This window comes from Ranitomeya variabilis, chromosome 3 (genome assembly GCF_051348905.1).
Source record: "Ranitomeya variabilis isolate aRanVar5 chromosome 3, aRanVar5.hap1, whole genome shotgun sequence".
In the NCBI taxonomy this organism is placed as follows: Eukaryota; Metazoa; Chordata; class Amphibia; order Anura; family Dendrobatidae; genus Ranitomeya; species Ranitomeya variabilis.
Genome location: NC_135234.1, coordinates 232941657 through 232964346, shown reverse-complemented (window position 1 = coordinate 232964346; position 22690 = coordinate 232941657). Strand labels below are relative to the sequence as shown.

Here is a 22690-nt window from a genome sequence, read left to right as displayed (position 1 = left end):
CACACATCTAGATAAGATCCTTTTGGGGTCTAGTTTCCAAAATGGGGTCACTTGTGGGGGGGTTTCTACTGTTTAGGCACATCAGGGGCTCTGCAAATGCAACGTGACGCCCGCAGACCATTCCATCAAAGTCTGCATTTCAAATGTCACTACTTCCCTTCCGATCCCTGACGTGCGCCCAAACAGTGGTTTACCCCCACATATGAGGTATCAGCGTACTCACAACAAACTGAGCAACAAATATTGGGGTCCAATTTCTCCTGTTACCCTTGTGAAAATAAACAATTGCTTGCTAAAACATCTTTTTTGAGGAAAGAAAAATTATTTTTTATTTTCACGGCTCTGCGTTGTAAACTTCTGTGAAGCACTTGGGGGTTGAACGTGCTCACCACACATCTAGATAAGTTCCTTGGGGGGTCTAGTTTCCAAAATGGGGTCACTTGTGGGGGGTTTCTACTGTTTAGGCACATCAGGGGCTCTGCAAACGTAACATGATTCCCGCAGACCATTCCATCAAAGTCTGCATTCCAAATCGTCACTACTTCCATTCCGAGCCCCGCCATGTGCCCAAACAGTAGTTTACCCCCACATATGGGGTATCAGCGTACTCAGGAGAAACTGGACAACAACTTTTGGGATCAAATTTTTCCTGTTACCCTTGGGAAAATTAAAAAATTCTGGGCTAAAAAAATATTTTTGAGGAAAGAAAACACATTTTTTATTTTCACGGCTCTGCGTTATAAACTTCTGTGAAGCACTTGAGGGATCAAAGTGCTCACCACACATCTAGATTAGTTCCCTTGTGGGTCTAGTTTCCAAAGTGGGGTCAATTGTGGGGAGTTCCTACTGTTTAGGCACATCAGGGGCTCTGCAAATGCAACGTGACGCCCGCAGAGCATTCCATTAAAGTCTGCATTTCAAAACGTCACTACTTCCCTTCCGCTCCCCGACGTGTGCCAAAACAGTGGTTTACCCCCACATATGGGGTATCAGCGTACTCAGGAGAAACTGCACAACAAATTTTGGGGTCCAATTTCTCCTGTTACCCTTGGGAAAATAAAAAATTGTGGGTTAAAAAATCATTTTTGAGGAAAGAAAAATAATTTTTTATTTTCATGGCTCTGCGTTATAAACTTCTGTGAAGCACTTGAGGGATCAAAGTGCTCACCACACATCTAGATTAGTTCCTTGGGAGGTCTAGTTTCCAATATGGGGTCACTTGTGCGGGAGCTCCAATGTTTAGGCACACAGGGGCTCTCCAAACGCGACATGGTGTCCGCTAATGATTGAAGCTAATTTTCCATTCAAAAAGCCAAATGGCGTGCCTTCCCTTCCGAGCCCTGCCGTGCGCCCAAACAGTGGTTTACCCCCACATATGGGGTATCATCGTACTCAGGACAAACTGGACAACAACATTTGGGGTCCAATTTCTCCTATTATCCTTGGGAAAATAAAAAACTCCGGGCTAAAAATCATTTTTGAGGAAAGAAAAATATTTTTTTATTTTCATGGCTCTGCGTTATAAACTTCTGTGAAGCACCTGGGGGTTTTAAGTGCTCACTATACATCTAGATTAGTTCCTTGGGGGGGTCTAGTTTCCAAAATGGGGTCACTTGTAGGGGAGCTCCAATGTTTAGGCACACAGGGGCTCTCCAAACGCGACATGGTGTCCGCTAATGGTTGAAGCTAATTTTCCATTCAAAAAGCCAAATGGCGTGCCTTCCCTTCCGAGCCCTGCCGTGCGCCCAAACAGTGGTTTACCCCCACATATGGGGTATCATCGTAGTCAGGACAAACTGGACAACAACATTTGGGGTCCAATTTCTCCTATTATCCTTGGGAAAATAAAAAACTCCGGGCTAAAAATCATTTTTGAGGAAAGAAAAATATTTTTTTATTTTCATGGCTCTGCGTTATAAACTTCTGTGAAGCACCTGGGGGTTTTAAGTGCTCACTATACATCTAGATTAGTTCCTTGGGGGGTCTAGTTTCCAAAATGGGGTCACTTGTAGGGGAGCTCCAATGTTTAGGCACACAGGGGCTCTCCAAACGCAACATGGTGTCCACTAACGATTGGAGCTAATTTTCCATTGAAAAAGTCAAATGGCGCGCCTTCCCTTCCAAGCCTTGCCGTGCACCCAAACAGTGGTTTACCCCCACATATGAGGTATCGGCGTACTCAGGAGAAATTGCCCAACAAATTTTAGGATCCATTTTATCCTGTTGCCCATGTGAAAATGAAAAAAATGAGGCTAAAAAAAATTTTGTGTGAAAAAAAAGTACTTTTTCATTTTTACGGATCAATTTGTGAAGCACCTGAGGGTTTAAAGTGCTCACTATGCATCTAGATAAGTTCCTTGGGGGGTCTAGTTTCCAAAATGGGGTCACTTGTGGGGGAGCTCCAATGTTTAGGCACACAGGGGCTCTCCAAACCTGACATGGTGTCCGCTAACGATGGAGATAATTATTCATTCAAAAAGTCAAATGGCGCTCCTTCCCTTCCGAGCCTTACCATGTGCCCAAACAGTAGTTTACCCCCACATATGAGGTATTGGCGTACTCAGGAGAAATTGCCCAACAAATTTTAGGATCCATTTTATTCTGTTGCCCATGTGAAAATGAAAAAATTGAGGCTAAAAGAAAATTTGTGTGAAAAAAAAAGTACTTTTTCATTTTTACGGATTAATTTGTGAAGCACCTGGGGGTTTAAAGTGCTCACTATGCTTCTAGATACGTTCCTTGGGGGGTCTAGTTTCCAAAATGGGGTCACTTGTGGGGGAGCTCCAATGTTTAGGCACACGGGGGCTCTCCAAACGCGACATGGTGTCCGCTAAAGATTGGAGCCAATTTTTAATTCAAAAAGTCAAATGGCGCTCCTTCCCTTCCGAGCCCTGCCATGCGCCCAAACAGTGGTTTACCCCCACATATGAGGCATCAGCGTACTCAGGACAAATTGGACAACAACATCCGTGGTCCAGTTTCTCCTTTTACCCTTGGGAAAATAAAAAAATTGTTGCGAAAAGATCATTTTTGTGACTAAAAAGTTAAATGTTAATTTTTCCCCTATTTGTTGCTTCTGCTGCTCTGAAACACCTGAAGGGTTAATAAACTTCTTGAATGTGGTTTTGAGCACCTTGAGGGGTGCAGTTTTTAGAATGGTGTCACTTTTGGGTATTTTCAGCCATATAGACCCCTCAAACTGACTTCAAATGTGAGGTGGTCCCTAAAAAAAATGGTTTTGTAAATTTTGTTGTAAAAATGAGAAATCACTGGTCAAATTTTAACCCTTATAACTTCCTAGCAAAAAAAAAATTTGTTTCCAAAATTGTGCTGATGTAAAGTAGACATGTGGGAAATGTTATTTATTAACTATTTTGTGTCACATAACTCTCTGGTTTAACAGAATAAAAATTCAAAATGTGAAAATTGCAAAATTTTCAAAATTTTCACCAAATTTCCGTTTTTTTCACAAATAAACTCAGAAATTATCGACCTAAATTTACCACTAACATGAAGCCCAATATGTCACGAAAAAACAATCTCAGAACCGCAAGGATCCGTTGAAGCGTTCCTGAGTTATTACCTCATAAAGGGACACTGGTCAGAATTGCAAAAAATGGCAAGGTCATTAAGGCCAAAATAGGCTGGGTCATGAAGGGGTTAAATTTTGGTCTCATCTGACCAGACTATATTCTCCCACTATTTCACAGGTTTGTGTAAATATTGTTGAGCAAACTTTAAGGGTATGTGCACACGTTGCGGATTTCTTGCAGAAAATTCCTGAAGAAAACCGGAAATTTTCTGCAAGAAATCCGCATTTTTTTTTTTGCGTTTTTTTTCCGTTTTTTTCGCGTTTTTTTAGCATTCTGCAAGCGTAATTAGCTTGCAGAATGCTAAAGTTTTCCCTGCGATCTGTAGCATCGCTTGGAAAACTGACTGACAGGTTGGTCACACTTGTCAAACATAGCGTTTGACAAGTGTGACCAACTTTTTACTATAGATGCTGCCTATGCAGCATCTATAGTAAAAGATAGAATATTTAAAAATAATAAAAAAAATAAAAAAATGCTTATACTCACCCAGACATCTCACCGGCGTCCGTTCCGTATAGCTGGTCTGTGCGCACAGGACCTCCCGTGACGTCACGGTCACGTGAGCGGTCACATGACCGCTCACGACCAATCACAGGACAGTGACGTCATTCGGCGAGGTCCTTCAGCGCACACCAGGTACAGAAACCGAACGGCAGCGTGCGAGGAGGCGGCAAGACATCGAGGGTGAGTATAGGACTGTTTATTATTTTATTTCTTATTTTTTGACCACTTATATGGTGCCCAGTGCGTGGAGGAGGGTCTCCTCTCCTCCACCCTGGGTACCAACCGCATATAATCTGCTTACTTCCCGCATGGTGTGCACAGCCCCGTGCGGGAAGTAAGCAGATCAATGGACCCCTAGGTGTGCGGAATCCCTGCAATTCCGCATTTTTAATGAACATGTTGCTTTTTTTTCCGCTATGCGATTTTTTCGCGGAAAAAATCGCAACATTTGCACCAAAAATGCGGAATACCCTGTAAATAATAGGAGGCTTATGTAAGCGTTTTTTTTCGCGTTTTTATCACGTTTTTATAGCGAAAAAACGCGAAAAAAACGCTAACAATCCTGAACGTGTGCACATGGCCTAAGGCTATGTTCACACGTTCAGGATTTCCATCCTTTTTTTTTCCTGACTGAATCTGCAGGTCTCTGCAGAAAACGCAGGTGCGTTTTTGGTGCGTTTTTGGTGCGTTTTTTGGTGCGTTTTTTGGTGCGTTTTTTAGTGCGGTTTTTTGTGCGTTTTGTATGCAGTTTTCTCTGCAAATTGTCTGTGTTTGACACAAATAAAGCTTTAACTGCAGTGGGGGAAAAAAAAAAAAGAAATGATGTCATTTCCTTGGCCAACCCTTTTCTTCTTCCATCCTCCATTTTGGGACTAAACACCAAAATGAGTGGACGTGTTTTGAATGACAGCGCTCCGCGTTTTGCGCCGCATGCGTCACTGCAGCGCACGCATCCGGGCGCAGAGGACGCAGCAAGTTGCATTTTTGCTGCGTCCAAAATCAATCAAAAAAAGGACGCATGCGGCGCAAAACGCAGCGTTGTGCATGCGTTTTGCTGCGTTTTACTTTGCGTTGTGTGTTGCGGCGCCGACGCTGCGGCGCACAACGCAAATGTGAACATAGCCTAAGTGCCACGTATTTCAGTGCCACGTGCCACGTATTTAAGTGCCACGTATTTAAGTGCCACGTGCCACGTATTTCAGTGCCACGTATTTCAGTGCCACGTATTTCAGTGCCACGTATCACGTATTTAAGTGCCACGTGCCACGTATTTTAGTGCCACGTGCCACGTATTTAAGTGCCACGTGCCACGTATCAGTGCCACGTGCCACGTATTTAAGTGCCACGTGCCACATATTTAAGTGCCACGTGCCACGTATTTCAGTGCCACGTGCCACGTATTTCAGTGCCACGTGCCACGTATTTAAGTGCCACGTGCCACATATTTCAGTGCCACGTGCCACGTATTTCAGTGCCACGTGCCACGTATTTAAGTGCCACGTGCCACGTATCTCAGTGCCACGTGCCACGTATTTAAGTGCCACGTGCCACATATTTAAGTGCCACGTGCCACGTATTTCAGTGCCACGTGCCACGTATTTAAGTGCCACGTGCCACATATTTAAGTGCCACGTGCCACGTATTTCAGTGCCACGTGCCACATATTTAAGTGCCACGTGCCACATATTTCAGTGCCACGTGCCACGTATTTCAGTGCCACGTGCCACGTATTTAAGTGCCACGTGCCACGTATCACGTATTTCAGTGCCACGTATTTAAGTGCCACGTGCCACGTATTTAAGTGACACGTATCATGTATTTAAGTGACACGTATCACGTATAAGTGACACGTGTCACGTATTTAAGTGACACGTATCACGTATAAGTGACACGTGTCACGTATTTAAGTGCCACGTATTTAAGTGCCACGTATCCCACGAAGATTTTCCATGGAGAACAGACACATCCAGAGATATGTCTGCTCTCCACGGATGCAGCAACACACTGACAGGAGCCATAGTTCCTGTCGGTGTGTCACTGCGCATGCGCGAGCGAGTTTACCGGCGATCATTGACCCCGGCACTCTCGCTTAACGGCAGTGCTGCGTGGGAAAGTTCAACGCAGCTGTACTGCTGTTAACCGAGACGCCGGAGTCATTGAACTCCGGAACAGTACGCGACACACTGCTAGGAGCTTCGCTCCTGGCAGTGTATCGCCGGAGAGCAGCCGATCGGCGTGGGACACTCGTTTTATGGATTCTGCGGACAGGGAGTATGGATTTGGTTTATTATTTTGCGATTTTTTCCTGGAGGATCGAGGGCTTCGCCTACAAGTGTGCTGTTGGTGAGTATATACTGTGTTATGTGTTGTATGTACTGTACTGTGTGTCATGTATGTGTATTGTGTGTAGGTGTTTGGTGTAACTTTACCATTGTGCTAAGTCGCCGGACACAGGGACAACTCTCCCATCCTAATACCGGATGGGAGTAGTAGTCCATACGGCGACTTAGCACAATGGTGGCACTAGCGTCGCATGGGGACACACACACACACACGCATACACACACACATACACACACAGACACACACACACAGACACACATACCAAATCAATCAAACGGCCGACACGATCCCCATGCGCCGGTATGCCTCCATGTCTCTCCGCCCACGCACTTCCGGCCCCGCACTTCCGCCGGCTTCCCCGCACTTCCGGCTGCAGCGGTTCTGCACAACAAACCGCAGTAAAACCCGCAGATATATTTTTGATCTGCGGGTTTTACTGCGATTTTGACCTCACAATGGAGGTCTATGGGTGCAGAACCGCTGCGGTTCAGGAAGAAGAATTGACATGCTCCTTCTTTTTTCCGGGAGCTATTCAGCACGGCTTTTTTTTTTAATTTCCGGACCATGTGCACAGTGTGTCCTGTTTTCCATAGGGTACAGTGTACTGTACCCTGCATGGAAAACAGCTGTGGAACCGCAGCGGCAAAACCGCCGCGGTTCCGCGGTAAAAAACGCACTGTGTGAACATGGCCTAAACGCTCTTGAACATGCTTTTTGTTCAGCAACGGAGTCTTGGGAGGTGAGCGTGCATACAGGCCATGGAGGTTGGATGCATTAGTTACTGTTTTCTTTGAAACAATTGTACTTCTGATTCTAGGTCTTTCTGTAGCTCTCCACAGGTGGTCCTTGGTTGTTGACAACTCTTCTGATAATTCTTTTCACTGCTCTGTCTGAAATCTTCAGAATTATGTTCTTTCCAGTTCTGGATTATGGCCTCCACAGTGCTTACTGTAACCTTCAGTAGTTTAGAAATTCTTCTGTAACCAATGCTATCAGTATGTTTTGCAACAATAAGGTTAAAAAGGTCTTGAGACAGCTCACTGGTTTTAGGCTAAGTGCACACGTTGCAGAATTGCCGCGGAAATTTCTGCGGCAATTCTGCGCCTCCTGCCGCAGGTATATCGCATGCAGAATTGGCATGCATATTCCCGCAGAAAACTAGCGTTTTGCAAGCATAATTAGCTTGCAGAATGCTAGCGTTTTCCAAGCGATCTGTAGCATCGCTTGGAAAACTGATTGACAGGTTGGTCACACTTGTCAAACATAGTGTTTGACTAGTGTGACCAACTTTTTACTATAGATGCTGCCTATGCCGCATTATAGTAAAAGATAGAATGTTAACAATAATTTTAAAAAAATAAAAAAAATGGTTACTCACCTTCTGGTGGCCCGATCTCCTCAGCGGCTTCCGTTCCTATAGATGCTGTGTGTGCAGGACCTTCCATTGACGTCGCGGTCACGTGACCGCAACGTCATCGCGGTCATGTGACCACGACGTCATCGCAGGTCCTTCACACACACCATCTATAGGAACGGAAGCCGCTGAGGAGATCGGGCCACCAGAAGGTGAGTATATCACTATTTTTTATTTTAATTCTTTTTTTTTTTTAACCAATTATATGGTGCCCAGTCCGTGGAGGAGAGTCTCCTCTCCTCCACCCTGGGTACCAACCGCACATGATCTGCTTACTTCCCGCATGGTGGGCATAGCCCCATGCGGGAAGTAAGCAGATCAATGCACTCCTATGTGTGCAGAATCGCCGCGATTCCGCAAATGTAATGAACATGCTGCATTTTTTTCTGGAATGCGATTCCGCTCAGGAAAAAAATGCAGCATGTGCACAAAAAATGCGGATTGCATTCTTTTAAATAGGATGCTTAATGTGAGCATTTTTTTCGTGGTTTTATAGCGTTTTTATAGCGAACAAACGCGAAAAATCTGCTAGGTGTGCACACAGCCTTAAGATTCCAAGGTGAAAAAGCTCAGATGTATGCTTATAACAGGCACCATGAAAAGGAATAATGGTTACAGATCAGGAACATGACGCCTGAGAAGTCTAGTCAGGGACTTCACAGTAAGGGAATCTCCACTTCAGGGAAATCACCTAATTTTTGTGTAATTTATTCTAACAATAAAATGTATTAACCAAAAGAACAGCTACTGTAAGTCTATGAATTGTATAAATTCCTTTGTGTTTCATAAGTAAACCTCACAAGTTTTTAAGATCCTGTTCATATCAAATTACTGGTCTCTGGTACATGTATGCGCCAGGAAAAGCTCCCGAGAACCTGTGACATATCCCACCATTTAGGCATATGCAGGATCCTTTTCAAAAACACAAATCTCACAATGTACATGTTTTTCATTGTATTTTATTTCTATGGAACAGTTTAGTCTACTTGTTAGATACTACATTACTCATATAGCGGCCACATAGCCTCTGTTGCATTAAAGGGAGCATGTAACCCCCAAAAATGCATATTAAAGTAGTGATAAAGGGGACATAGCCCCTAAGAACAATTATACTAGTACTGTACTTTTAGTGGTGCAGTACCTGACAAAATTACTTTCAATTAAAATGACAATAAAGGAGCTTTGGTGCACTTTTGGCAAGGTCAAGGGCTCAATGCACTGATGCACACCCTCAATCTGATTTTTGGGACTTCCTCCTGTTTTGATTGACAGCGCTCGCTAGCACAGAGAAAACATTGCCTGAACTCAACCCAAGTATTGGCATTTGTGCATTGACACTGACTGAGCCCAGCCAATCGCATGCAGTGTGGGCTCGTGAGCCTTCTCCTCCTCGGCTCATTTCTATGACTGCATGTATTCATGTATGGGGTTTCTTACAGTGTTTATGATTGGTGGCAATTGTGATAATCACTAATTTGGTGATTAAATAAAGACAGGAGCTGTACAGATAACATTTTTTCTATACTCTCACCTCCTCTCTGACATTGGTCACCGACTACACTTCTCAGTGTATCACTGTAGTGAGCGACGGCCTCAAAGAGGAGCCGGGGAAGAGAACACTGCTCGCCCACATTGTGCGCACAGCCAGGCTCTGGCAGTATCTGTGCGCACACATGTGCAGAGTTTGGGCAGCACTTGCTCTGGGAATGTGAGCGCTGTTGTATCACAAGTGGAGGAACTCCAAAGAATGCAAATTGAGGTGGCCGAACAATGCACTGAACCCATGACCATGCCAGGGGGGAGTCGCCCACCAGGGCTGTGGGGCACCCGGTACCGGGTCCGGTGTTCACAGGGGGATGTCACGGTGGTGACCCGGTCTGTGGCCCTGGGCACCCATGTAAAAGGGGAATTGAATAAAGTTTATGTTCGTGACGCCACCTGTGATATTCGGCCAGTGGGGACCGATGCTGCTTTAAGGGGTCCTCTGGGGTGATGTTATGGCAGCTAGATGGTATAACTTCCCACAGGTGAAGTATATCCCCCGGGCTCCTGGTGTGTAGATGGAAGATGGTGAATGGCGCAGTAAAGAACGAGGACACAAGTTTCCAGTCTTTTTACCTGGTTTACTGAAAACTTCAGGCAGCCACAGTCCAGGGTACCAGATCACAGGGCAGGCAGGGTCCGGCTGGCTTGGAAGCAAATTTAGAGTCCCCTTTACCAGGTGGAATTAAAAGCCTTCCTCTAGCGCGGTGGTGTTGTAGTCCCTTACTGCCTATGGCTTCAGATAAGGTCCTCACAGTTCTTCTCTCTGTCCCCCATATAGGATAGGACAATACCTGTATGACAGGTAACTCGAGCCTTTTTACAGGGACTCTATCACGCCCCGGGCTCTGTGTTACTGTGTCTTCAGGTGTGTATGGCGGACAAGTAACTTGCAGTTCAGCTGTCCTGCCGGTCTCTGATGTAAGCCTTAGAGTCCCTTACAACCTAGGTTATCTGCGCTTTACCAGGGAGACAGTCTGCTCGCTGCTGTCCTCCCCCTGGTGTCCTCGCCTGTGCCTCGCTCTCCTTCACTCTCACTGAATGATGTTCTTTCCTTCTGTATGTCTTTCTCCAGGGGCTGTAGTACTTCAGACTACACGGCCCCTTCAGACCTTCTGACACTCCATGTCGGTCTGCTCTCTTCTGTCTCTCTGACAATCTGACCTCTTTCCCTCCAAACTACAATATATATGGGGAGTCACCTAGGAATAGGATCAAAAGCTCCCCCTTGTGTCCTGGAGTTTGAACATGTTGTGTGAATGGTGATTACCTGATAAAAGATATCTTTCATCGCTTCCAAGCGTAACATCACTCTCCCCGTGAGGAAAGCAATGCTACTGTGATGACCAGGACCCTGGGGCGCCACAGGGGTACACCGGCCCACTCATTTGTATTTGAATTAAGAATAAGTTTCTCACTAAACTTTATAGTTCTAATACAATTTTTATAAGGGCTAAGATCCCTAAATCACTGTATAGCTAGTTTAATTTTTATTTTGGGGGTGAGAGACTCCCCTTAATCGAGTCCTATGGAGATGTTTAGCCTGAGGCTTTCCCAATTGGATGATATTGTGTGTCTAACTGTTCCATGCCTCTTATGATAAATGTATTGAAGTATGCTCTCTGGCAACACAATAGAAAATAAAGCCTATGATATTGAGCTTCAAAGATAGCAAGTAACATGACGTAAAGCCTGTTTACACTGGTCAATTACCGTGGTGAATCAATTATTTCCATATAAGCTTAATGATCATTGGTCAGAATTTCTAAAAATCATCATGAGCCATGGTTGGTGGAAATGCCCCGTACATTATCTGAAATTACTTTTAAAACCACCAATCATTAATCAGTTGCTTAAACAGAATCTGTTTATGGTATATGATATCCTGTTTGAGAGTGGCATAAAATAGGGACAGAGACCCTCATTCTAGCAGTGTGTTATTGGGCAGCTTCTTTGTAGTTTAGAAAAAACAGTGTTTTAGGTTGCAGCAGATCTGCTAGTCCTCTCAATTATGAGATCCTGCTATGTAGTCCTCAATATTTATGAGCTCCAGCTAATCCCACCCCAAAATGTATTTGAAGCTTTCTAGCTATTGCCAGTGTACACAGGAAGCTGTCAGTCAATGGTGCAGGCTGGGTTAGGTTGAGCTCATCACTGAGAGGACTAGGAGAGCTGCAGCAAATAAAGTGATATTAAAACTACAACAAGAAGTCTGTGTCCCCAGTTTATGCTGCTCTCCAATTGGGAAGCAGAAACCTTGTTGCAGATTCTATTTAAGAAGTCATTCAAGTGAACACATGGACGTGCCATTTGCAGGGATAAAAAAAATTCACGTAGTATCACCTTGCTTCTTTAATCTCAATTTTATTGATACAAGGAAAGCTTAGGCTACGTTCACATTTGCGGTCAGCGCCGCAGCGTCGGGCGCCGCAGCGGCGCCGCATGCGTCATGCGCCCCTATATTTAACATGGGGGCGCATGGACATGCGTTGTGCTGCGTTTTGCGCCGCATGGCCGCAAGCGTTGGACGCAAGAAACGCATCAAGTTGCATTTTTTTTGCGTCCAACTTTCGGCCAAAAACGACGCATGCGGCGCAAAACGCAGCGTTTTAGCGTGCGTTTTGCCGCGTTTTTGTTTGCGTTGTGCGCTGCGGCGCCGACGCTGCGGCGCACAACGCAAATGTGAACGTAGCCTTAAAGAGCTGTCAAAAAGGTAAAAGCAGCTTGACTTTCCTGTTTAATTCTTTGCTGATCTTCGTGTGTTTGGCTTCAGTGATGATGTGCTGTTCATGACACATACTGGCAGAGGCCAGTGATTGGCTGCAGTGGTCATGCGTGTTATACAGTATGACATTGATGTAGCCAGGAACACAAAGAACCCCAGGGAACACTGAAGCGGCAGCACTAGAACGGCAGGATAATCAACAGTTAAGTCATTCTTTAATATTTTAGCAAATTATCTCAATCTGCATTTGCAGCGCCCCAGAGTTCTGGTCGTTGCAGTACTGTGGCTTCGCCGCTAAGGGGAGCCATGGTACGTTCGATGGCACCGAAGGAGTTCCTCCAATCAGGTATCACAGACACCAATATGTTTCACAGCTGGGCCTCCGGGGGGAGCTAAGGGTGCTATTCATTAGGCCACTCCCCACCATAGTGGGTAAACTGGGGGTCAGGCAGAAAGTTAGGGAGAACGCTGACGGGATTGAACGGAGCAACACCCTGTGGCAGGGGGTGTTGTGAAGGGAGAGACTGTAGGGTCTCTGCCAGGGGTGGGATCCTGGCAGAGGCTTGGCATTGAAAGAACGTAACGGGTCCGCGCAGGCTCCTGGAAGCGGCGGGACTCAAGGAAAGGACTAGAAGCGAGACAGATTGTGCTGAGTGAGAAACGAGATCAAGCAGAAGGAGAATACCAGCAGGGGTTGTGCTGAAAGAGGCAGCACCCTGCTGAGGCGCAATACCGGTGGCCGGAACGCCGAGGGAGTGGATTAGAATACAGCTTCAAGCCATACTCCAAACAGCGGCAGGACAGTCGGTCTCAGGCGGGCTGTCTACCACATATCACCTATGAAGTCTTGGGGGGCAATTGCGGGAGAGGGGCGTCTCTAGGGTCCCGGAAGAACTCCAGGCCTACCTGACAAACGGGTGCCATTCCAACCTGAATACAGGGAAGGGGTGGATTACAGAGGAACATCAAATCGAGTTGTGAGGGAACTTAAGAAACAGACACAACCGTTGTGGGGTCACTTTCCGTGAGCACAGCAGGGAAGGACTACAACACATAGCGCTAAGAAGGAAGGCACAGATTTCCACCTGAGAGGAGAACTCTGGAGGTGCCATTGGACCGGCCGGACTTGCGTAGCCTGGTGAACCGTATTCTGGACTGAGGACTCAGAGATCTCCAGTAAAGAGGTAAAGAGACTGCAACCTGGTGTCCTCATTATTTACCGCGACTTACACCCCACAACCGCACCGCTACATCGCTACCATTACTGCCACCTATTACACCGGACGTCCCCCACTGACGGACAGGGCCACGGACCGGGTCTAGCCACCGTGACAACCCCGAGACTGAGAACTAGAGGCCCGGCTCCGGGTACCCCTCGGCCCTGCGGCGGTGTGGGGGCGCGCCGCACATTGCCTTTTAATTCTTTACTAAACTTTTATGAGTGATTGGCATAAGAGAAGTGTGCATTCTGAGGACAGTGCCTCTGACAGTGTTATGTAATGGATTCAAAGATGAAAGAAAAGTGAATTCACACACATTAGCTAAATGAAATAATAAAGTTTACTATAATAATAATGATAAATGCATACAAAAAACATATACTGTAAGATATCAAAAGATGCACAGCAAATCAAAACAGATCTTCAACACCTACATACAAGACAATAACAATAAATGTGTTATGGTCAGGTTCTGTACCTGGGGGAGCCCCAGCTATACCGCAGGCCTGATTGACAAGAATAGTCTTTCTACTGCATCCTGCAGTTTGATTTTGGCTCATTTTGCTTACATCAATATGGACTAAAAATTCAGAAAAATGCAGACAGAGCTGGGGTTTTGAATGTTGCAATTAGTTAAGAAATCTGGTGTTATAAAGTATTCTAATTTACTGAGATAATGACTTAGTTTTCATTGGCTGTAAGCCATTATAATTAACATTAACAGAAAAAAACACTTGAAATAGATCGCTCTGTTTGTAATGACTCTATATAATATAGGAGTTTCACTTTTTGTATTGAAGAACTGAAATAAATTAACTTTTTGATGATATTCTAATTTTGTGACAAGCACCTGTATATGGCCTCCACACTGTTCTCTCATTAAATATATTGTCTCCATACTGCCTCCCTATATTGTCACCACACTGTTCTCTCATGAACTGTGGCTTCCACACCTTCCTCCTTTAAGTGGTATGACTGTCACCCCTTATGAACCATAACTTCCGCAGCCCCCCTTATGAACTATAGCTATCCCACTGTACACCATTATGAACTATAACCCTAAGTACCCCCTTATGAACTCTAACCATCACACTGTCCATGCTTATTTCCTATCTATGTCCCCCTTATGAACTATGGCCTCCACAACATTCCTGCTTCATGCCGTACTTTCTCCACTGTTTACCCTCATGCTGTACCTATCTGCATATTGTCATTTTCAGCATTGTCCCACTATGCCTCTGTCTATGCTGTCCCTCACACAGTGCCCCAATCCATAGGGTCCCCCACAAGTTGCCCCTACTCCATAATATTTCCCAACAATATCCTACCCATGGTGCTATCTTTGATATTTCTCCCTTTCGCCATATACTGCCCCCTTACACTATCCCCACCCTCCCCATCTACAATGACAGTTTTCTTCATCTTCAGCTCCCATTGAGTGCCTGCCTATCATCATCGTCTTTACCCCCTCTTTGGTGCAGCTGTGACATCAGCAGTGTGATGAGGTGGCCATATCGCTCTGCTGAACATTGCTGCAGGTGGGAATGAGTGCGCATCCTATGCTTCCGCAGTGTTCAAGTGTGTTTGCTTCTGCAGGACACATATAATTCTTGGGTGTTTTTAGCTGTGTGTTTTGGGTCATTATCCTGTTGCAAGACCCATGACCTGTGACTGAGACCAAGCTTTCTGACACTGGGCAGCACATTTCTCTCTAGAATCCCTTGATAGTCTTGATATTTCATTAAACCCTGCACAGATTCTAGACACCCAGTGCCAGATGCAGCAACGCAGACCCAGAGCATTACAGAGCCTCCTCCATGTTTCACAGTAGGGACAGTGTTCTTTTCTTGATATGCTTAATGTTTCCATCTGTGAACATAGAGCTGATGTGCCTTGCCAAAAAGTTCCATTTTTATCTCATCTGTCCATAGGACATTCTTCCAGAATCTTTGTGGTTTGTCAACATGTGGTTTGGCAAATTCCAGTCTGTTTTTTTAATGATTTTTTTTCAACAATGGTGTCCTCCTTGGTCGTCTCCCATGAAGTCCACTTTGGCTCATACGATGGTGCGATCTGACACTGATGTTCCTTGAGCTTGAAGTTCGCCTTTAATCTGTTTAGAAGTTTTTCTGGGCTCTTTTGTTACCATTCGTATTATCCGTCTCTTTGATTTGTCATCAATTTTCCTCCTGTGGCCACGTCCAGGGAGGTTGGCTACAGTCCAATGGATCTTACATTTCTGAATAATATGTGCACCTGTAATCACAGGAACATCAAGCTGCTTGGAGATGGTCTTATAACTTTTACCTTTAACATGTTTGTCTATAATTTTCTTTCTAATCTCCTGAGACAACTCTTTCTTTCGCTTCCTCTGGTCCATGTTGAGTGTGATACTCACTGTGCTGTTTGGTGACATGGTGTGAATCTGTAGCCCCATATACAGGCCCACTCACTGATTCCAAGATTGTAGACACCTGTGATGATAGTTAGTGGACACACCTTGATTTAACACATCCCTTTTGTCACATTATTTTCAGGGGTACCATCATTTCTGTCCAGGCCTATTTCATGAGTTTTTTTTTCTGTGGCAGCATGGTTGAAAAGCAATGTCTGACTTTCATTTGATCATTTTCATTTTTAGATCTTTTATTACTTTCAAATAATTTTTATTTGGAAAAGGGAAATGGAAAAGGAGAGGATGAAGGCTTTTATTATTATTTATTATTACTTTTGTCAGATTCAAGTTATTTCTGTGACCATTGTGGATTTTTCTGTCATTAAACAAGGGGTATCAACAATTTTGACCACATGTGTATAATGCAAATTGCTGCCCATTTCCCTTTTCTATGGCATCTCATGTACGTACACTATGTACATCAGCAATTTTCACACAAACCATATGTCACAAATTCAATGGACACAATGGCTACCAGCTATTGAGCTCTAGTACTACACTACTTATTAGCGATGCTGAAGGACTCTCTATGCATCCAGCTCTACATTTTTTCCCCTCAGTGTAAGGCCGGTGTCGCACTACAGTATTTGGTCAGTATTTTACATCAGTATTTGTAAGACAAAACCAGGAGTGGAACAATTAGAGGAAAAGTATAATAGAAACATATGAACCACTTCTGTATTTGGCTTACAAATACTGATGTAAAATACTGACCAAATACTGCTAGTGTGACGGCAGCCTAAGGCTATATTCACATAATTGTATTTTCGGTCTGAGTGGTGTCAGTGAAAAAACTAATGTGTGGAGAGCAATATTAACATTGATATTCAATTGGGCTGTTCCGATTACCTTTTTTTTTTTCCACACGGACTGATCACATTATAGTCTTGCGGGAATAAAAAACAAAACGATCCCATATGGATCGTCTGTATTGCATCCTATTTTTAAGGATGGTTTTATAAATTGGATTAACTGCTGATGTATAGAAACGGATGCCATACGAATAACGATATAGATGGAAATGTATCCATTTTCTACTGCCCGATTTTCTTATATGCTCATGTGCACTTCACCCAAGGCTGCTTTCACACACTGATGTGACACGGTAGTGCTGTGCTTTTTTTTTCGCGGTCAGTACCAATAGCATTACACATACGCATATTCTTTTTCAAAACGGATCCGTGCCTAGAGTCCGTGAGACTCCGAGCATGTCCTATTCTGTGCAGACCAGACTCGGCCATAAGAGTCTATATGGATCCACACAGAAGACAGACTGAGTACTTCATAAGTTCCATCATGATGTCATCTGTTTTTATTGATCTATTGCTAAGAGTGAATCGATAAAGAAAAAAGTTCAGTCTACATGCTCCAGTGATGGAAAAAAACAGATGCAACCAGGATACCACCTGAGGTAAAAAAAATCTGTCCGTTTCTCTCAGATGGCAACACACGGATGGGTGAATGTAGCGTTGGGACTCATTCACACTACAGTCTTTTTTTTATGAGTGCTATACGAGTTTTTCACCAATCGCACTCGTACCTATGATAGTCTATGAGGCTGTTCACGTCTGATTTTTTTTTTCCCTTGGACTGAGTGGTCCGTTTAAAGAAACAGACATGTCCGACATGCTGATCCAAGAGTCGGGTCAAAATTAGCAAAGTAAGACAATGTGTCTGTGAAAAAAAAATCCGACTGTTTCGAGTTAATTCTGTGTGAATATTAGCATTGGAAATTATCTTTTCCCGATAAACATGCATTATAAACAGGATTGTAATAACGAACCAGACAAGCGAAAAGCTTGTTTGTTGGGTGAAATGATGCTTTGGAAGGCTTAGGGTGCATTTACCCTGCACAATTACTGGGAACAAGGAACACTCATTTCCCGATAACCTGACGAAATAACGTTTTGCCACAGATTCTATAGGGCTGGTTTTCCAATGCAAATCCTATAGGGCCAGTTTAGACTATACGGTCTGTGGCCAAAAATGACCGCTGATTGACAGTCCTTGAATTTCTTGTTTACATGGGCTGGACGCACTTCCAACTCACAGAACGAGATCGTTCTGTGCACATCGTTGTCATTGTTCTCGGCAGCACAGGACGTTACACTAGGAATAGTGATTTTTATGCCAGCTATAAGACCAATTCACCTCATGAACCAGCATTCTGACCGTTTGTCGGGTGACCAGCAGCCTGTTTACACTGCGCAATTATTGGGGAATGACTGTTCCTATGGAGCAACGTCCCCGATACACCTGCAGGATTAAGGGTATGTGCACACGCTGCGGATTCTGCTGCGGATTTTTCCGCAGCGGATTTGGAAAATCCGCAGTGCAAAACCACTGCGGTTTTCACTGCGGATTTTCACGCGTTTTCTTCTGCGGATTCCTCTGCGGGTTTTCAACTGCACTTTCCTATTGGTGCTTGTTGGAATCCGCACAAAGAAGTGACATGCTACTAGCGTTTCCATGCGGATTTTGTTTTCCATAGGTTAACATTGTACTTTACACCGCATGGAAAACTACTGCGGATCCGCAGCGTCAAATCCGCTGCGGATCCGCAGCAAAATCCGCAGCGTGTGCACATAGCCTAATGCTCCATTACTTGTGGTCAAAGTAAGACATTGGTGAACATTGAGAGCAGCACTTCAGACATTTTGACTCAGGAGGACATATCATAAAAGGATTAAACAGCCCTTTGCATTTGATTGGGTCTCACACAAAGTCATAAGAAAGCAGCCATTTCGCAATGATATGGTATCAGATATCAGAGAGCATTCCCCACGCCATGCTGAGCATCACGACTCCATTCTGCGTGGACCCCCTCAGCACACTGTTGCTTGCAGAGAAGGAGGAGCCTGCGGTACCAACTGTACCCATACTTGCAGCGCGCACTGCTCGGGCACACAGATCGCCCACACACAGCCCCTGCACTGTCGGATACGGACTGCCAGTCACCATGGCCGCTAGCAAATCACCTTTCAAAAAGCGAGCCAGCTTACAAGCCCCGAGCGCAGCAGGCAAGTATGGTCGTGCCATGGGCTGACAATGGGCGAGCGAGGCTGTGTATGTGGTCACCACAGGCACGTACGGCGGCTGGTGTGTGTGCAGCACCTGTGTCTATGCAACACCACCTGGAGCCTCAGGAGAATAGAAGGAGCAGAAAATGGCGGGGTGACCAATAGTGCTGAGAGGTTAGTGTGCCGGGGTCACACTTCAGGGCATAGACTAGGGATAGACATGGCTGATAAAAGGGTGACAAATGGCTGACAGGTCCCAGCAGACATTTCCTAGCAGGGATGTGACATGTTCCCTGACTGGCACTGGAGCTGCCATGCTGTAGCTGCTGTCCTAGCCTCATGGTCTAGCATTATGGACAGCGTATGGCAGCAGGCACTCCTGTGTGAGCCAGGATGGCATGGTTATGTGTCAGACTGCCAGTTCTCACACATCATCATCTATAAGGCTATTCACTGGTCCATATATATTTGTGGACCTCACCAAATCATGTAGTCATGTACAGATTTGATTCGAGTCACAGATCAAACGCAAATGTCAGACTGTGGGGCCATGACAAAGATCAGACCGCCCTTGGATGCCAATTGTGTGCCAGCCATGTGCTGTCTGTTTTTTACTGAATGTCCAGGTTTGCACAAGTCCGAATATAATCCGCTATGCCAGGTCTGACGGTCTCCTGACCTGAACTTAACAGCTTCACATGTCTATGTGGCTGTACGTTTGGGTTCTGGGACCTGCCGTCAGTCTGGGCGTTACTATCCTTATACAGACCGTCAGATATGCTGTGAGCCTGGTCTTTGTTAGGAGGAGCTTGAGAAACATGTCAGGCTTTTTTGCATGTGATAAAACACTGATGAGAAAACCTGATACACAGATAAAACACTGCTGAAAATCGGATCAAAAACACTGATGAAAATCAATCCGTTTTCAAGTATAAGAAAAATCACGTCTGAATGATCCCGAATAGTGATGAGCGAGTATACTCGTTACTCGAGATTTCCTGAGCATGCTAGGGTGGTCTCTGAGTATTTGGTCGTGCTCGGAGATTTAGTTTCTGTCTCCGTAGCTGCATGATTTGCGGATGCTAGACAGCCTGAATACATGTGAGGATTTCCTAACAAACAGGCATTCCTCAGATGTACTCAGGCTGGCTAGCAGCCGCAAATCGTGCAGCTACGGCAACAGAAACTAAATTTCCGTGCACATGCAAATACTCAGAGACCACCCAAGCGTGCTCAGGAAATCTCGAGTGAGGAGTATACTCGCTCATCACCAACCCCGAAGTCATTACTAAGCAGAGAAGAAGCTGATATTTGTAAGTGCTGTGGAATGGCGCTATATATGTGGTTATAGGAAGTACTTTTACCAAAACTGATATACACAATGTGGACCAATTTGACATCACACGTATATCATCCAAAACCATGTGTCTTAAAGAGAACTTGTCACTAGGTAACTAATTCACCAGTATGTCGTTATGTAGCTGGTCTAGAATTCCAAATGTGCCCATGTCGAAACTTGAATTCCAGCAATATGTAGTAATATTTCCTGGGAGCAGAGACAATACAATGTACTGTTCTAAGCTTCCTCTGTGCAATGCACATGTCTGCTGGATTCAACTCTCAGACCCATCCCAGAAATGAATTCACTCATTTATTTTACTCCCTTATATAGCACCATTATATTCCGCAGCGCAACATCATCACTGTCCCCATTGGGGCTCCCTATCTAAATCCCATTCCAGTATGTCTTTCAGAGTGTGGGAGGAAGCCAGAGCACTTTCGCAAAAACAGGGACAACATACAGACTCCTTGGCCATGTTGTCTTTGGTGTGATTTGAACCAAGGATCCTATCACTGGAAGACAATGCTAACCACTGAGCTACCATGCTGTCCATCCTCGGTGGGATTTGAACCAAGGATCCTAGCACTGGAATGCAACAGTTCCAACCTCCGAGCCACCGTGCTATGCATCCTTGGTGGAATTTGAACCAAAGATCCTAGCACTGGAAGGCAACAGTTCTAGCCACTGAGCCACCTTGCTGCTCATCTTTTTACTAAGGCCTCATTCAGATATCAGTTTCTTTGATGTACTAGAAAAACAAACTGCATTTCATCAGTGCTTTTCATCAGTTTCATCAGTTGGTGAAAAATGGCATCCAGGTGCTGATTTTTTCACTTACGGCTCATACTCATTTGCGATAAAAACGGTCGAGTGCAATCCGAGAAAAAATCGGATTGCACTCTGACCAATGTTAATCAATGGGATACATCTTATCTGTGATTTTTTTCTCAGCTGAAATCGGACTGAGAAAAAAATCGTAGCGTTCTGCGATTTGCTGCGTATCTCGGACGAGACTCACCAATGCAAGTCAAGGGATGCGAGAAAAAAGGCACCTCACTCGCACCATGCGAATGCTGTCCGTTTTTTACTCACCGGTGTCCTTTGAAAAGCCAGTAATTGATGTGCGGTGTACAGTAAAATCACACTGACAGGTTAGAATAGAATACATAGAATAGAAATATACACATAGAATGTATATACATATATATATATATATATATATATATATATATATATATATATATATGTATATATATATATATATATATAATATATAATATATATATATATATATATATATATATAAATATATATATAAATATATATATATATATATATATATATATACATACAGACCAAAAGTTTGGACACACCAAAAGATTTTTCTGTATTTTCATGACTATGAAAATTGTACATTCACACTGAAGGCATCAAAGCTATGAATTAGCACATGTGGAATTATATACTTAACAAAAAAGTGTGAATCAATTGAAATTATGTCTTATATTCTAGGTTCTTCAAAGTAGCCTCCTTTTGCTTTGATGACTGCTTTGCACACTCTTGGCATTCTCTTCATGAGCTTCAAGAGGTAGTCACCCGGAATGGTTTTCACTTCACAGGTGTGCCCTGTCAGGTTTAATAAGTGGGATTTATTTCCTTATAAATGTGGTTGGGAACATCAGTTGTGTTGTGCAGAAGTCTGGTGGATACACAACTGATAGTCCTACTGAATAGACTGTTAGAATTTGTATTATGGCAAGAAAAAAAGCAGCTAAGTAAAGAAAAACGTGTGGCCATTATTACTTTAAGAAATGAAGGTCAGTCAGTCCGAAAAATTGGGCAAACTTTGAAAGTGTCCCCAAGTGCAGTGGCAAAAACCATCAAGCGCTACAATGAAACTGGCTCACATGAGCACCGCCCCAGGAAAGGAAGACCAAAAGTCACCTCTGCTTCTGAGGATAAGTTTATCCGAGTCACCAGCCTCAGAAATCGCAGGTTAACAGCAGCTTAGATTAGAGACCAGGTCAATGCCACACAGAGTTCTAGCAGCAGACACATCTCTACAACAACTGTTAAGAGGAGACTTTGTGCAGCAGGCCTTCATGGTAAAATAGCTGCTAGGAAACCACTGCTAAGGACAGGCAACAAGCAGAAGAGACTTGTTTTGACTAAAGAACACAAGGAATGGACATTAGACCAATGGAAATCTGTGCTTTGGTCTGATGAGTCCAAATTTGAGATCTTTGGTTCCAACCACCGTGTCTTTGTGCGACGCAGAAAAGGTGAACGGATGGACTCTACATGCCTGGTTCTCACCGTGAAGCATGGAGGAGGAGGTGTGATGATGTGGGGGTGCTTTGCTGGTGACACTGTTGGGGATTTATTCAAAATTGAAGGCATACTGAACCAGCATGGCTACCACAGCATCTTGCAGCGGCATGCTATTCCATTCGGTTTGCGTTTAGTTGGACCATCATTTACTTTTCAAAAGGACAATGACCCCAAACACACCTCCAGGCTGTGTAAGGGCTA

The 22690-nt window shown here is 44.4% G+C and overlaps 1 protein-coding gene across 3 annotated transcripts in view; it reads left to right on the top strand.

Annotated features, from left to right (window-relative positions):
* Positions 1 to 22690, top strand: part of AMPD2 (adenosine monophosphate deaminase 2) — a 130947-nt gene that overhangs the window by 8016 nt on the left and 100241 nt on the right. The window contains exon 1 of one of the 3 annotated variants that reach the window (XM_077295238.1): positions 18556 to 18816. The exons of 1 other annotated variant lie outside the window; for it this stretch is intronic. In XM_077295238.1, coding sequence (XP_077151353.1) covers positions 18585 to 18816 — 232 coding nt within the window. In that variant the 5' untranslated portion in view covers positions 18556 to 18584. Of the gene's footprint in view, positions 1 to 18555; positions 18991 to 22690 lie in introns of those variants that run through there. One more of the 3 variants, XM_077295243.1, reaches the window with a different exon arrangement.